General features: G+C 53.1%; 1 protein-coding gene across 4 annotated transcripts in view; it reads right to left on the bottom strand.

The window, feature by feature from the left end:
* The window catches only part of FBN2 (fibrillin 2), a 140806-nt gene that overhangs the window by 56131 nt on the left and 70346 nt on the right, over positions 1-14329 (bottom strand). For all 4 annotated transcript variants that reach the window (XM_032968706.2, XM_076073001.1, XM_032968705.2 and 1 more), the window contains 10 exons: positions 14035-14157; positions 13445-13567; positions 13056-13208; positions 11542-11595; positions 7909-8034; positions 7145-7270; positions 6840-6959; positions 3392-3529; positions 2506-2556; positions 872-997 (listed from right to left, as the gene is read on the bottom strand). In XM_032968706.2, coding sequence (XP_032824597.2) covers positions 872-997; positions 2506-2556; positions 3392-3529; positions 6840-6959; positions 7145-7270; positions 7909-8034; positions 11542-11595; positions 13056-13208; positions 13445-13567; positions 14035-14157 — 1140 coding nt within the window. The remainder of the gene's footprint in view (positions 1-871; positions 998-2505; positions 2557-3391; positions 3530-6839; positions 6960-7144; positions 7271-7908; positions 8035-11541; positions 11596-13055; positions 13209-13444; positions 13568-14034; positions 14158-14329) is intronic.

A 14329-nucleotide genomic window follows, 5' to 3' on the forward strand; every position in this document is an offset into this window, starting at 1 on the left:
GTACAGAGCTGTGGGATGCAATTAGCACGAATTATGCTATATACCCACAATATATATACTTTTGGGTTATATCGCATAAATATATAAATGAGTCATTAAAACCCGCCACCACCCGACACAGCCAACTAGTAAGGGTTGTCACGTGAACAGAACGTGCCAATTCGTCACTAGTACAGCACACCGGTGTGAGCCAAGCCACAACATTTACAATATGAGTACGACCTTTCGCCAGTAATTACAATTGCACGCCCCCCCCCCCATCACCGAAGTTGTCAATTAAAACAGAAACGTGTTCAACTCTTATTTGGACCCCCGGAACTGTGCTGAGAAAATTCGCAAAACTACATCCATCCACATCCCCCGCAGAAAGCGAGACATCACCGCTTGTTAGAGAACACCGGACCGTGGAACGCAGGAGGTCGTAGGTTCAATCCCGGGACCCTGACGAAGGCCGTTGTGCGTTTGGAGTCCGCGTGTTCTCTCTATCCCCGTGGTGGTCACGTGAATTTTTCTCCGGTCTCTCCACATTTACAATCGCCACGCGTTTAGATAATTTGGCTGAGACTATAAATTCCTACGTGTGATGATATGAGCCACTTCGATGGAACTATTACGTGTGACCAGGTCGGCTCTGAAAAATAACTATTAGCTCGGCGGGCTTGACCTGGGTAAATAAAATAGCAAAAACTTAAAATCGAGAACACGAGATGTTGCCCAACATTTGCAGAAAGCGTCGCCAGGAGTCGCGTGCGGCATAGGGAGAGCCACACAATTTAAACCTCTGCCGGCAGAAAGAGGAATGTCCGTCGCTGGCGTGTCGTTTGTGCGGGGGGGGGGGGTGGGGGCTGCGTGCAAACGCGGAGTCTCTCACCCACGCACGTGCGTCCCGTGCCGTCCAGGATCAGTCCCTGGGGGCAGTCGCAGCGGAACGAGCCGGGGGTGTTCACGCAGCGCCCGTTGGGACAGACGCCCGGGAAGACGTCGCACTCGTTCACGTCTGCGCGCACGCACGCACACACACACACACACGCACGCACACACACACGCACACACACACGCACGCACACACATACACACACACACGCACGCACACACGCACGCACACACACACGCACGCACGCACACACACACGCACACACACACGCACGCACAAAGACAAAACAAAGACAAAGATCCCCCATATAGCCTTAACAGACTGTAGGGGCAAGTGCTGTTAGCGAGCACCTATGAAGGCCGGAACGGTACACGAGGGGGTGGGTGGCCAGCACCACGCCCGACCGCCTTTGTCTCCCTAGTGGCAATGTTTACACACCGCACCAGGTACTCATTTGAGGCTGAGTCGACCTAGGGGAGGCCCGGGACCGGTTCAGATAATCGTCACTGGTGTTGGCCGTGAGCGGGAATCGAACCCGGGTCGCCAGGTTTATAGCGCAGCGCGCTAACCGCTACACTACCGCTCCCCACACACACACACACACGCACGCACGCACACACGCACGCACACACACACACACGCACACACACACGCACACACACACACACGCACACACACACGCACACACACACACGCACACACACACACACGCCCACGCACACACACACACGCACGCACACACGGCGACACTTCCGACATGTGCCAAACAACGGTCCGGCAAAATTTGTGTCGTTAACAAGGCCCTCCACCACCCGACGCGGTCATAGTGTGCAAGCGTGTACACGTGCCGATTATTACTGTCGTTTCAGATGTAGCCGTGCTCAGTATGAGAGGCGTGGCAGTTGAAGGCAACGTGAAGCGTACACAGTGGTTCCTCTAACAACGCTGCCAAAACCTTTTGCAAGCGTTGCTTTGGCCGATTAGATGCCAATGAATTAAAGGTTGTGTTACTCGTTCCTTTCTTTTGTCTGGCTGATGTGGATGCAGAGCAACAACTCCGATGGCACATCCAGGTGGTCCAGCCAGAGGAGTGAATCGCGTCATGAGCAGCGGAACGTATCCCTGTGATGTCTCCTTCGCATGCGTGGATCGGGCATTGTGTCGACATACGTTGCAGCGGTGTGTTCTGGACGACCGCAGTCGCACACCGGGGAGGTTTGTAATTTCCACTTGTGCATGTCAGGTATCTGCCACGGTTTGTGCGGATGCGGTTGCATTATTGATTCCAGATCACGTAACAATGCTTCACACGTGTTCAGCCACTGCCACGTGGGATTGGCGTTTGGTGGTTCATTCAGCACATCATCATCGTCCCTTTGGGGTCGATAAAATTAGTACAATTTTGTGGGGAAGTGAACAGCGGCTGTCTGAGACGTAGACTCGCCCCCATCATAGTAACGAGGCATTGCCACCGAGGGTTGTCAAGAGGGGCTGAGCGCTGCCTCGATCGCTCATCTGAGCAAGAAATCACGTCGACTCTCGTTCAGCAAGGGCCACCAGGGGCCACGCCAAGGGGCCCCGTCGCCGTGGAGGACGCTGAAGAGGCCTTGACAAGTCCCGAGGACACTCACCCTCGCAGTTGACGCTCTTGGAGCGGGAGAAGCCACGCGGGCAGGCGGGGTCTGTGAGGCCCCAAACAGACGGACGATCAAAACGCACGGTAATTTGTGCAATTGTTATAACTTACATCAGTCAGTCTTTTTTCTATATACGGCTGTACATGTTTTATGACCTTTATAAGCCAGAGCCCAAAAATATATTAATAATTATATCTGCAATGATGTATAGTAATAATAATGTATTAAGAATTCAAACGACTTACATAAGCCAGTCTATTTTCTATATATATAAATATTTTATGACATTTAGATGAAAGTTAATTTTAAAAATCCACAAGCAAAATAAATTCTCTCTCGTGCATTTTGTTTGCCATTATCTCATTTACTAATTTTTTTTTTACTTTATAGTTTTCGCCTGTCCCCCCAAAACGGGCTCCAATTCTGCCTTCAATGTCGTGCCGTCGCACGGCGAAGAAACCGAAAATCTCTCGCTAGCTCGCGAACAGCCCCCAGAAGATAACGTGACAAAAACCGCTTCTGTACTGTGCCGCCAAGAGGCTCCTGGAGGCGCAGGGTGGGAGGGCCCCGAGACCGGAGGCCACTCGGGGTCCACGCTTATTCACCGGCGACACAACCAGGCGCCGTTGTGAGGCCCTCTTTTACGCGAGGCCCTCTTTTACACGAGGCCCCCTTTTACGCGAGGCCTTCTTTTAGGCGAGGCCCAGGGGTGAATCCCCGCTTTTGACAGCTTCTGAAGTCACCTCAATAGCTTCGCATCCACAATATCGGTACGCATTTTACATGACCCCCCCGAATCGCCGGGGCCACAGCAGCAAAACCCCCCCGCGACGTCGTCGGAGTCGGAGGAGCCGCGGGGGTGGCGCCGTGGGCGGCTTACCGAGCTCACAGGGCTCGCAGGGGCTGCCCCACGCGGCCCCCAGCGTGGCGCAGCACTCGGACTTCATGGTGCCGCCGTTGATGTTCACCTCGCAGCGGTTGTCCAGGATCTGCATCCAGCAGGTGCCCTTGATGCTGTCTGCGGGCCCGAGGCACGCGCCAAGGGGGACGACGCCGTGCGGACAGACGAGCAGACGGACGTCCAGACGGACACGCAGAGGGGACATGCAGACAGACGGACGTGCAGACAGGCATGCAGACAGACAGATGTGAAGGCAGACGTGCACACAGACATCCAGACAGACAAATGTGCAAACAGATGTGCATGCAAACACGCAGACAGACGTGCAGACAGTCATGCGGAAAGGAATGCAGACAGACACATACAGGTACAAGCAGGCATACACGTTCAGACACACAAGTATATAGACACACAAGAAACACCCACAAAAACATACCCACGTAATACAGGTACACACAAGTAGCCATGCATAGACACACACACACGCACCAAGACACAAACACACGCCACACAGCGGCAGACGCACACGATACACAAACGGCCGCAGGCATACACGCCCGATGTAGTGCAAACCAATACACACAAGGACACACAGACACACACAGACGACCACATCGAATACGTAGAGACGTGCAGATATGCGCATAGCCAAACGTGCACCGATAAAGCACACGTACACCAAGACACACAACACACACCCAAAGACGTTGTCAGTCAGGTCAGCGGCAACGATCAAAATCCCCCAAACCTCCCCCATTGTCTCCGCCCACCCAGAAACTACAAAGTTATATTTTACAGACACAAAGATAATGAGCTTAAGTCGTGTATAGTGTAGTGTATAGTGTAGTGTATAGTAGAGTAGTGTAGTGTATAGTGTAGTGTATAGTGTAGTGTTAGTAGAGTAGTGTAGTGTATAGTGTAGTGTATAGTAGTGTAATGTATAGTGTAGTGTATAGTAGTGTAGTGTAAAGTGTAGTGTATAGTGTAGTGTATAGTATAGTGTAGTGTATAGTACTCTTAGGTTCTTTCAGTAAAGTCACGTAGATAGAAAAATAAATAACTAATTGATGACGACGTTTCGATCGCAACAAGCGGTCGTCTTCAGGTGAAAGAGAGAAACACGCCTCTGTGACGAGGCGTTATATAGAGGGGAGGCCTCTGTGACGAGACGTTATATAGAGGGGGAGGCCTCTGTGACGAGACATTATATAGAGGGGAGGCCTCTGTGACGAGGCGTTATATAGAGGGGGAGGCCTCTGTGACGAGGCGTTATATAGAGGGGAGGCCTCTGTGACAAGGCGTTATATAGAGGGAGAGGCCTCTGTGACGAGGCATTATATAGAGGGGAGGCCTCTGTGACGAGGCATTATATAGAGGGGGAGGCCTCTGTGACGAGGCGTTATAGAGGGAGAGGCCTCTGTGACGAGACATTATATAGAGGGGGAGGCCTCTGTGACAAGACGTTATATAGAGGGGGAGGCCTCTGTGACGAGGCGTTATATAGAGGGGGAGGCCTCTGTGACGAGACGTTATATAGAGGGGGAGGCCTCTGTGACGAGACATTATATAGAGGGGGAGGCCTCTGTGACGAGACATTATGTAGAGGGAGAGGCCTCTGTGACGAGACGTTATATAGAGGGGGAGGCCTCTGTGACGAGGCATTATATAGAGGGGGAGGCCTCTGTGACGAGGCATTATATAGAGGGGGAGGCCTCTGTGACGAGACATTATATAGAGGGAGAGGCCTCTGTGACGAGGCGTTATATAGAGGGGAGGCCTCTGTGACGAGGCATTATATAGAGGGGGAGGCCTCTGTGACGAGGCGTTATATAGAGGGGAGGCCTCTGTGACAAGGCGTTATATAGAGGGAGAGGCCTCTGTGACGAGGCGTTATATAGAGGGAGAGGCCTCTGTGACGAGGCATTATATAGAGGGGGAGGCCTCTGTGACGAGGCATTATATAGAGGGGAGAGGCCTCTGTGACGAGACATTATATAGAGGGGGAGGCCTCTGTGACGAGGCATTATATAGAGGGGGAGGCCTCTGTGACGAGGCATTATATAGAGGGGGAGGCCTCTGTGACGAGGCGTTATATAGAGGGGAGGCCTCTGTGATGAGGCATTATATAGAGGGGAGAGGCCTCTGTGACGAGACATTATATAGAGGGGAGGCCTCTGTGACGAGACATTATATAGAGGGGGAGGCCTCTGTGACGAGGCATTATATAGAGGGGGAGGCCTCTGTGACGAGGCATTATATAGAGGGGAGGCCTCTGTGACGAGGCGTTATATAGAGGGGAGGCCTCTGTGACGAGGCATTATATAGAGGGGAGGCCTCTGTGACGAGGCATTATATAGAGGGGAGGCCTCTGTGACGAGGCATTATATAGAGGGGAGGCCTCTGTGACGAGACATTATATAGAGGGAGGCCTCTGTGACGAGGCGTTATATAGAGGGAGAGGCCTCTGTGACGAGGCGTTATATAGAGGGAGAGGCCTCTGTGACGAGGCATTATATAGAGGGGGAGGCCTCTGTGACGAGGCATTATATAGAGGGGGAGGCCTCTGTGACGAGGCGTTATATAGAGGGGGAGGGGAGGCCTCACGAGAGTCGCTGTCCTCTCACGACAACTCAAAAGGTCTCTCTCTCTCCCTCCCTTTAAGCTGAACTGCAGGCAGTACGCGTATGTGTGTGTGTACGTGTGTGTGTGCACGTGTGTGTGTCTGTGTGTGTGTGTGTGCGCGTGCACGTGTGTCTGTGTGTGCACGTGTGTGTGTGTGCGCGTGCACGTGTCTGTGTGTGTGTGTGCACGTGTGTGTGCACGTATGTGTGTACGTGTGTGTGCACGTGTGTGTCTGTGTGTGTGTACGTGTGTGTACGTGTGTGTGTGTACGTGTGTGTGTACGTGTGTGTGCACGTGTGTCTGTGTGTGTGTACGTGTGTGTGTACGTGTGTGTGCACGTGTGTGTGTATGTGTGTGTACGTGTGTGTGCTCGTGTGTGTGTGGGGAGCGGTAGTGTAGCGGTTAGCGAGCTGCGCTACGAAACTGGCGACCCGGGTTCGATTCACCGCTCACGGCCAACACCGGTGACGATTATCTGAACCGGTCCTGGGCATCCCCTAGGTCGACTCAGCCTCAAATGAGTACCTGGTGCGGTGTGTAGTAAACATCGTCACTGGGGAGACAAAGGCGGTCGGGCGTGGTGCTGGCCACCCGCCCCCTCGGGTGCCGTGCCGGCCTTCATAGGTGCCGCTCGCTCACAGCACTTGCCCCAACAGTCTGTTAAATGCTATACAGGGGATCTTTGCTGTACCCAAAGTCTGCTCAGGCTATCGTCGCTCTGATGACGCCTCCTCCCCCTCCTTAGGGGGGCGGGGGGGGGGGCGTTGAGTCGCCTGGCTCCGTGGTGCGGCCCGAGCTCGCTCACCGATGCACACGGTCCCCGTGGCGTCCACCTTGCTGCCCATGGAGCACTCGCACACGTACGAGCCCGCCGTGTTCTTGCACACGCCGTTCACGCACGGCCCGCCCTCGCACTCGTTCACGTCTGCTCGGGGGTGGGGTGGGATGGCGGTGGTGGTGGGGGGGGTCACGGAAACAAATCTCATCGTCGGCGCGAGGGACGTCGGCGGCGACGGTCGCACGCATCGGCCGTTACCCGCTTGCCCCGAGGGTGCGTGAAGGCCACGCGCCGGGGGCGATCTTCGTCCCCGGCGCGCGGCGAAGCGTTACCCTCGCAGGTCTCCGACTCGGAGTTGAAGACGTAGCCGGTGGGGCAGGAGCACGAGTAGCTGCCCGGCGTGTTGCGGCACAGCCCGTTGTCGCACAGCAGGGAGTTGCGCGAGCACTCGTCCACGTCTGCGGGCGGGCACGGCGCCGTTAACCTCCACCCCACCGCCGCCCCCTCGCGCTCTGCTCACGTCCGCCCCGAGGTCGCCACCGGGCACCCCGGGCAGATCGCGGCTGGCGCCCCCCTCGCCGCTCGTTCCCGACCGCTCACCCATCGCGAGCTGAATGTAAGTCACGGGCAGTCCCCGACTTACGAACGGGTTCCGTTCCCGAGGCCCGTTTCGTTATTTTGCCAAACTTACGAACGGTTCGTAAGTCGGGAACGCAATAATGTTCCGTATATAAACTATTTTTTTTATTTTACCAGGTAAGGCCCAGTGAGCTATGCGGCTCTTTTTCAGAAGCAACTCTGCCCACAAATGGTAGCCTTATCACGTAGGGAAAAATCCACGCAACCATGAGGAGAGAGACACGCAAACTCCAAATATACGGCCACCTCCTGTATACCAGGAGAGGTAGTTAGCATCTCACCACCGTGGTGCCCAGTTGATACAATGGTGCTAGTTTTGATAACTATGCCCCCACCACAGCCTCCGTCTACCCAGCGGTACAATTGGGTCCACCGCAGTCGGCTAGTGATGGGCAGGTTTAATGCGGTGAGCGGCAGCGGCAGCGGTGGTCGGAGGCGATTGGCCGAGGTGACTCACCCACGCAGCTCTTGCCGGAGATGTCCGACTCGTACCCCGAGTTGCACATGCAGCGGTAAGTGGCGCGCAGATTCTCGCACATGCCGTTGGGGCAGATGTCCGGGTCCAGCGCGCACTCGTTAATATCTGCCACCGCACAAAGACACAGATCCCCCGTGCAGCCTTAACAGACTGTTGGGGCAAGCGCTGTTTGCGAGCACCTATGAAGGGTGGCACGGCACACGAGGGGTGGGTGGCCAGCACCACGCCCGGTCGCTTTTGTCTCCCCAGTGACGATGTTTATACACTACACCAGGTGCTCATTTGAGGCTGAGTCGACCTAGGGGAGGCCATGGAAATAGTTGAGATAATCGCCACTGTTGGTGGCCGAGAGTGGAAATCGAACTTGGGTTGCTGGATTCGTAGTGCAGTGTGCTAATCACTGAACTACCGCTCCCCACACGCACAACCGCCATTGCCTCCTCCGCCCCACGCGTCCAGGGAATACCACCCACCCCCTTGTGACGACGCACGGTGGGATAGTGACTAAGACAGTTTGTGACTCATTGATTAGATTTCCATTTTTCAACCAACACTGACACACAGTACACAAACATTCTGACACTGACACACAGTACACAAACATTCTGACTCTGACACACAGTACACACACATTCTGACACTGACACACAGTACACAAACATTCTGACACTGACACACAGTACACAAACATTCTGACACTGATACACAGTACACAAACATTCTGACACTGACACACAGTACACACACATTCTGACACTGACACACAGTACACAAACATTCTGACACTGACACACAGTACACAAACATTCTGACTCTGACACACAGTACACAAACATTCTGATACTGATACACAGTACACACACATTCTGACTCTGACACACAGTACACAAACATTCTGACTCTGACACACAGTACACAAACATTCTGACACTGACACACAGTACACAAACATTCTGACTCTGACACACAGTACACACACATTCTGACTCTGACACACAGTACACACACATTCTGACTCTGACACACAGTACACAAACATTCTGACACTGACACACAGTACACACACATTCTGACTCTGACACACAGTACACAAACATTCTGATTCTGACACACAGTACACAAACATTCTGACACTGACACACAGTACACAAACATTCTGACACTGACACACAGTACACAAACATTCTGATACTGACACAGTACACAAACATTCTGACACTGACACACAGTACACACACATTCTGACTCTGACACACAGTACACAAACATTCTGATTCTGACACACAGTATACAAACATTCTGACACTGATACACAGTACACAAACATCCTGACACTGACACACAGTACACAAACATTCTGACACTGACACACAGTACAGAAACATTCTGACTCTGACACACAGTACACAAACATTCTGACTCTGACACACAGTACACAAACATTCTGATACTGACACACAGTACACACATATTCTGACACTGAAACACAGTACACAAACATTCTGACACTGACACACAGTACACAAACATTCTGACACTGACACACAGTACACAAACATTCTGACTCTGACACACAGTACACAAACATTCTGACACTGACACACAGTACACACACATTCTGACACTGACACACAGTATACAAACATTATGCTTCTGACACACAGTACACAAACATTCTGATACTGACACAGTACACAAACATTCTGATTCTGACACACAGTACACAAACATTCTGACACTGATACACAGTACACAAACATTCTGACACTGACACACAGTACACAAACATTCTGACACTGATACACAGTATACAAACATTCTGATTCTGACACACAGTACACAAACATTATGATTCTGACACAGTACACAAACATTCTGACACTGACACACAGTACACAAACATTCTGATTCTGACACACAGTACAGAAACATTCTGACTCTGACACAGAGTACACAAAGATTCTGACTCTGACACACAGTACACAAACATTCTGATACTGACACACAGTACACAAACATTCTGACACTGACACACAGTACACAAACATTCTGACACTGACACACAGTACACAAACATTCTGACACTGACACACAGTACACAAACATTCTGACACTGACACACAGTACACAAACATTCTGACACTGACACACAGTACACAAACATTCTGACACTGACACACAGTACAAAAACATTCTGATTCTGACACACAGTACACAAACATTCTGATTCTGACACACAGTACACAAACATTGTTGTCCCACGTTCGACCGCATAGCCGCATCCGAGTGAATTAAAATCGCACGAAATAGCCAATTTTGGGTAGAAATAGGTTGAACTGCACATTCGCGAAATCTCACAAACCCGCGTAAAGCGAGGGAAACCTGTATTTGTAATTTTTTTACAGCGCGTTATTGATAAGTCAACAATTATCTAAGTGTGTGCTCTACAGCATAAAAAAATAAGAATAGGTTTTACCCTTTCTGGCAATAAAACAGGTGTTAAGACGTTCAAAGACCGAATAAATACCTTCTGCAAAGACTTCGTTAACTGCACGCACTTGTGGCAAAGCATACAAAAGCATACAAACAAACAAGCTCTAATCACTATTAATGGCATTGACTTTGAAACTGGCCTCAACCAGAGACAGAAGCCTTCTGCACAGCCTAGTCTCACTAGGGTCAGATCAGAGAACGCCAAAAGGCGAACAATTCAGGTATCAGAGTATTACCTCGAGCTATGAATTATTAGTGCTTGAGCATCTTAACGACTCCTGTTTCATTGCCAGAAAGGGTAAAACCTCTTCTTGTTTTTCAAGCTTTGATACGGGCAAAATAAGGTCCCTGGATGTGCGTGCTCGTCGGTTGGCTGAGTGAAAGGTGGGCAATGCCCTTTGCCCAATCCACGTACTGCTGGCCCACAAACCCCGTCAGGTGCGCTGCTGCCCTCTTCAAGCAGTTACATTCCCTAAAACTCCCTGGCTGTCCAGCGCAAACATGAAGTTTAATTCACGACATTATAACAACAACAAAAAGACTTCAATCTTCGTCAGGCGTTACCCAATATAGTCCGGTATTCCGTCACAGCACTCTGGTGACGTCACCACATTTCGCTGCACGGACGGAGGATGCGGCAAGCACGGACGGAGGATCCGGCAAGCACGGAAGGAGGATGCGGCAAGCACGGACGGAGGATGCGGCAAGCACAGCCTCTCGGCCTTCCCCTTGGGCTTCCGGTCTTCCACTGAACGTTGACTGCGGTGGTAATGAGAGTTTTACCCCACCACCATCCCCCCCCCCCAAACTGGGGTTTAAACGATCAGCTGACACGTAATGAGAGTTTTACCCCACCACCATCCCCCCCCCCCAAACTGGGGTTGAAACGATCAGCTGACACGGTTCAGGGTCGGGTTTCCCCCCTCCCAGCGGCCCAGTTCACATCGGAACTTCGCGACGGCAAAAAACCAAATTAGGAACGCGTCCGAGCCGAGGGGTTGAAGTTTGTACCGCCGTGGGTCGCAAGAGGCAGCGGGCGCTTTCTCTGCTGCCGAGGAACTCCCCCCCCACCCCCCCACCCCCGTCCCTTCGCTGCCGACGATCGCTCGGTCAACCCACCTCTGCCGTCGGCCGTGATGCCGAGGCCGCTGCCGCACAAGGACTGGAACTCCGCTGCGGAAACGCGACACGTTGTTAATCGGAAAGCAAGAGACGTCGCGCGCGTCACAAACGCCGCGTGTACGACAGTATCGCGCGCTGGAGGTCTACCCGTGTGTGTTGTCTCGGTCGTGATGCTCGGCAACAACACTGTGGACCTTTTTTCTCTCCGCCTGATGACGACCACTTGAGTGGCGATCGAGTTTTTTTTATGTTTTTATGTTTTTTTATAATTTTTTATTTTATTTCCTATTTACGCGGCTTTACCGAAAGAACCATAGAATAGGAAATAAATATATTCAAGGTGACAGCCCTTTGTTGGGTGACGGTCCTGGTGTCGACAGGTAAAACCAAAGCTCAAATAATTTTTACCAGGTAAGGCCCACTTGAGCTATAAAGCTCTTTTTCAGATGCGACCTGGTTATGACAAACGATAGCCCAACGAAGTGGCTTATTATCATGTGGAAATTTATAGCAGCCAAATACTCGTTGATTCTAAAGGTGGAGGTCAAAGCCGGAGGACCCGGAGAAAGATCCACATGACCAAGGGGAGAACACGCAAACTCCAAATATACAGCAGAAGGCGTCAGAGTCGAGATCGAATTCACGACCTTCTGTATACCAGGCGAGTTAGATAACATCTCGCCACCGCGGTGCCCAGCAGGTGTGCCATGAAGAAGGGCCATTGCCTGAAACGTCACCGGTTAACGTTTTTTTCCTTTTTGGGCCACAGTGTCATTGAATGATTGTGTTCATGATGATGATGTCAACATGCATTGTGCTACTACTGCACATTGTATGCTGGCTGTTGAAGAGAGAGAATGAGGGAACGTTCTCAGATAAGCAGAGAGCCGCTGTAGAATTCGTCCCCCCTAAGCTCTGCGGTCCTCCATACATAAAGACGTTATTGGCCAATTAATGAGCGTTTTTACATGTGGGAAGAAACCGTAGCACCCGGAAAGACCCACGTGTGCGAGGGGGAAACACTCTATCCCACGGAAACAGCATGGGTGTAGTCCACATTTGCTGTACCGCCTTCTGGAAGATCCAAGGGTATGGCACACACCTCCACGACGCCCGCGGGAAGGGAGTTTCAGAACATGTGTACGCGATCCACCAACACTCGCATTGAGTGCTGACATGTGCTGAAGTGTGCTGACACGTGGTGACATGCACTGACACATGCTGACACGTGCTGACGTCTGCTGACACGTGCTGACGCGTGCGCACGTGTGCTCCTGTGTGCCGACACATGCTGACATATATGCTGACACATGCCGACACGTACTGCCATCGACTGACACGTGGTGACAAATGCGGACGCGTGCCGACGTGTCATGATACGTGCCGACGTGTCCCAATGCGTGCTGACACGTGCTCACAGGCACTGACACGTGCCAACACGCGCCGACACGCGCTCAAGTGTGCTGACGTGCGCTGTGTGGGCGGGGGGGACGCGTGGCATGCGGCGCTACCGGAGTTCTTGGCGGGGCAGGGCAGGCACGGCTCCCCGAAGCCGTGCTCCGTGCTGGCGCAGCAGCACTCCGACTTGGTGACGGCGCCCGGGAAGGGGCGCACGCACACGCCCTTCTTGATGGCGCCGTAGCACGTGCTGCGCATGTGCGTGTCTGACAAACGGACGCAGGGTGGCGCGCGGAGTGAAGGGTTGAACAACAAAAAAACAAAATTCTGAATCGGCTACGTTCAGGCGGAGCATCCAAACGCAGGCTGCGTGAATGGAGGGGAATGTCCAAGCCATGCGGGAGGGAGCGTAGGGGGGAGGGAGCGTAGGGGGGAAGGAGCGTAGGGGGGAAGGAGTGTAGGGGGGAGGGAGCGTAGGGGGGAAGGAGAGGGGGGTACTCACCGACGCAGATGCGGCCGTCCATGCCGATGACGAGGCCCGGGGGACACTCGCAGCGGAAGGATCCCTCGCTGTTCACGCAGCGCCCGTTCATGCAGATGCCCGGCGTCTGGCACTCGTCGATGTCTGCCTGGCACAAATCCCGCAGGCGTCACTAAGCATGGCGGCACAACGAGCCCTGTCCATCCCATCCGGCGGCGGCGGCGGCGCCGTCGCCCCGTCGCCGTGCACGCGGCATGGCGCCACCCGCTGCTTTAGCAGCTGTTTGCGATAAGACAACCGTTCAGGGGAAAGCCCCCCACGTGAGCAGCGGTCCCAATGGGAGTGCAGTGGCGCCGGCGTGACACCTGTTCGTCCCGCAGCCTGCGCTCGCTGGCGACTACACGCCGTGGCACGGGGACAAGGAACCGTCCTGAACGGTGCCGGCACGCACGGCGTTCCGGGGAAGTTGTCCGGTCTGGCGTACCGTCGTGCACGCCGGCCCATTTCCACCGCCACACGTGATCGTCTGTGTGCGTCGAGCTCGTTGTAAGCGTGTACGCGCGCGTCCCATGGAGGGGGGGGGGCGGTAGCGTCACCCCACGTGCACGCACCGACGCAGTAGCGGCCGTTGGGCGCCAACGAGAAGCCCGGCTTGCAGATGCACTTGAAGCTGCCGTCCTCGTTGATGCACATCCCGTTGAGGCACATGTTGGTCGTCGCGCATTCGTCGTGGTCTCCATCGCGCACGGGAGAACAATAATAACGTCAACAATTATCATTTGCGTTCATTCGACTTTTTGCGGCGAAATACTCCAAATGCGCGATGTTGATTCGAAACGCGGAGGGACAAACCGGTGGACCCGGAGAAGAATCCACACGATTCACAGGGAGAGAGACCATGCAAAC

The sequence above is a fragment of the Petromyzon marinus genome, chromosome 40 (assembly GCF_048934315.1).
Source record: "Petromyzon marinus isolate PM22_M1 ecotype Great Lakes invasive population chromosome 40, UKy_Petmar_22M1.pri1.0, whole genome shotgun sequence".
Classification (NCBI taxonomy): Eukaryota; Metazoa; Chordata; class Hyperoartia; order Petromyzontiformes; family Petromyzontidae; genus Petromyzon; species Petromyzon marinus.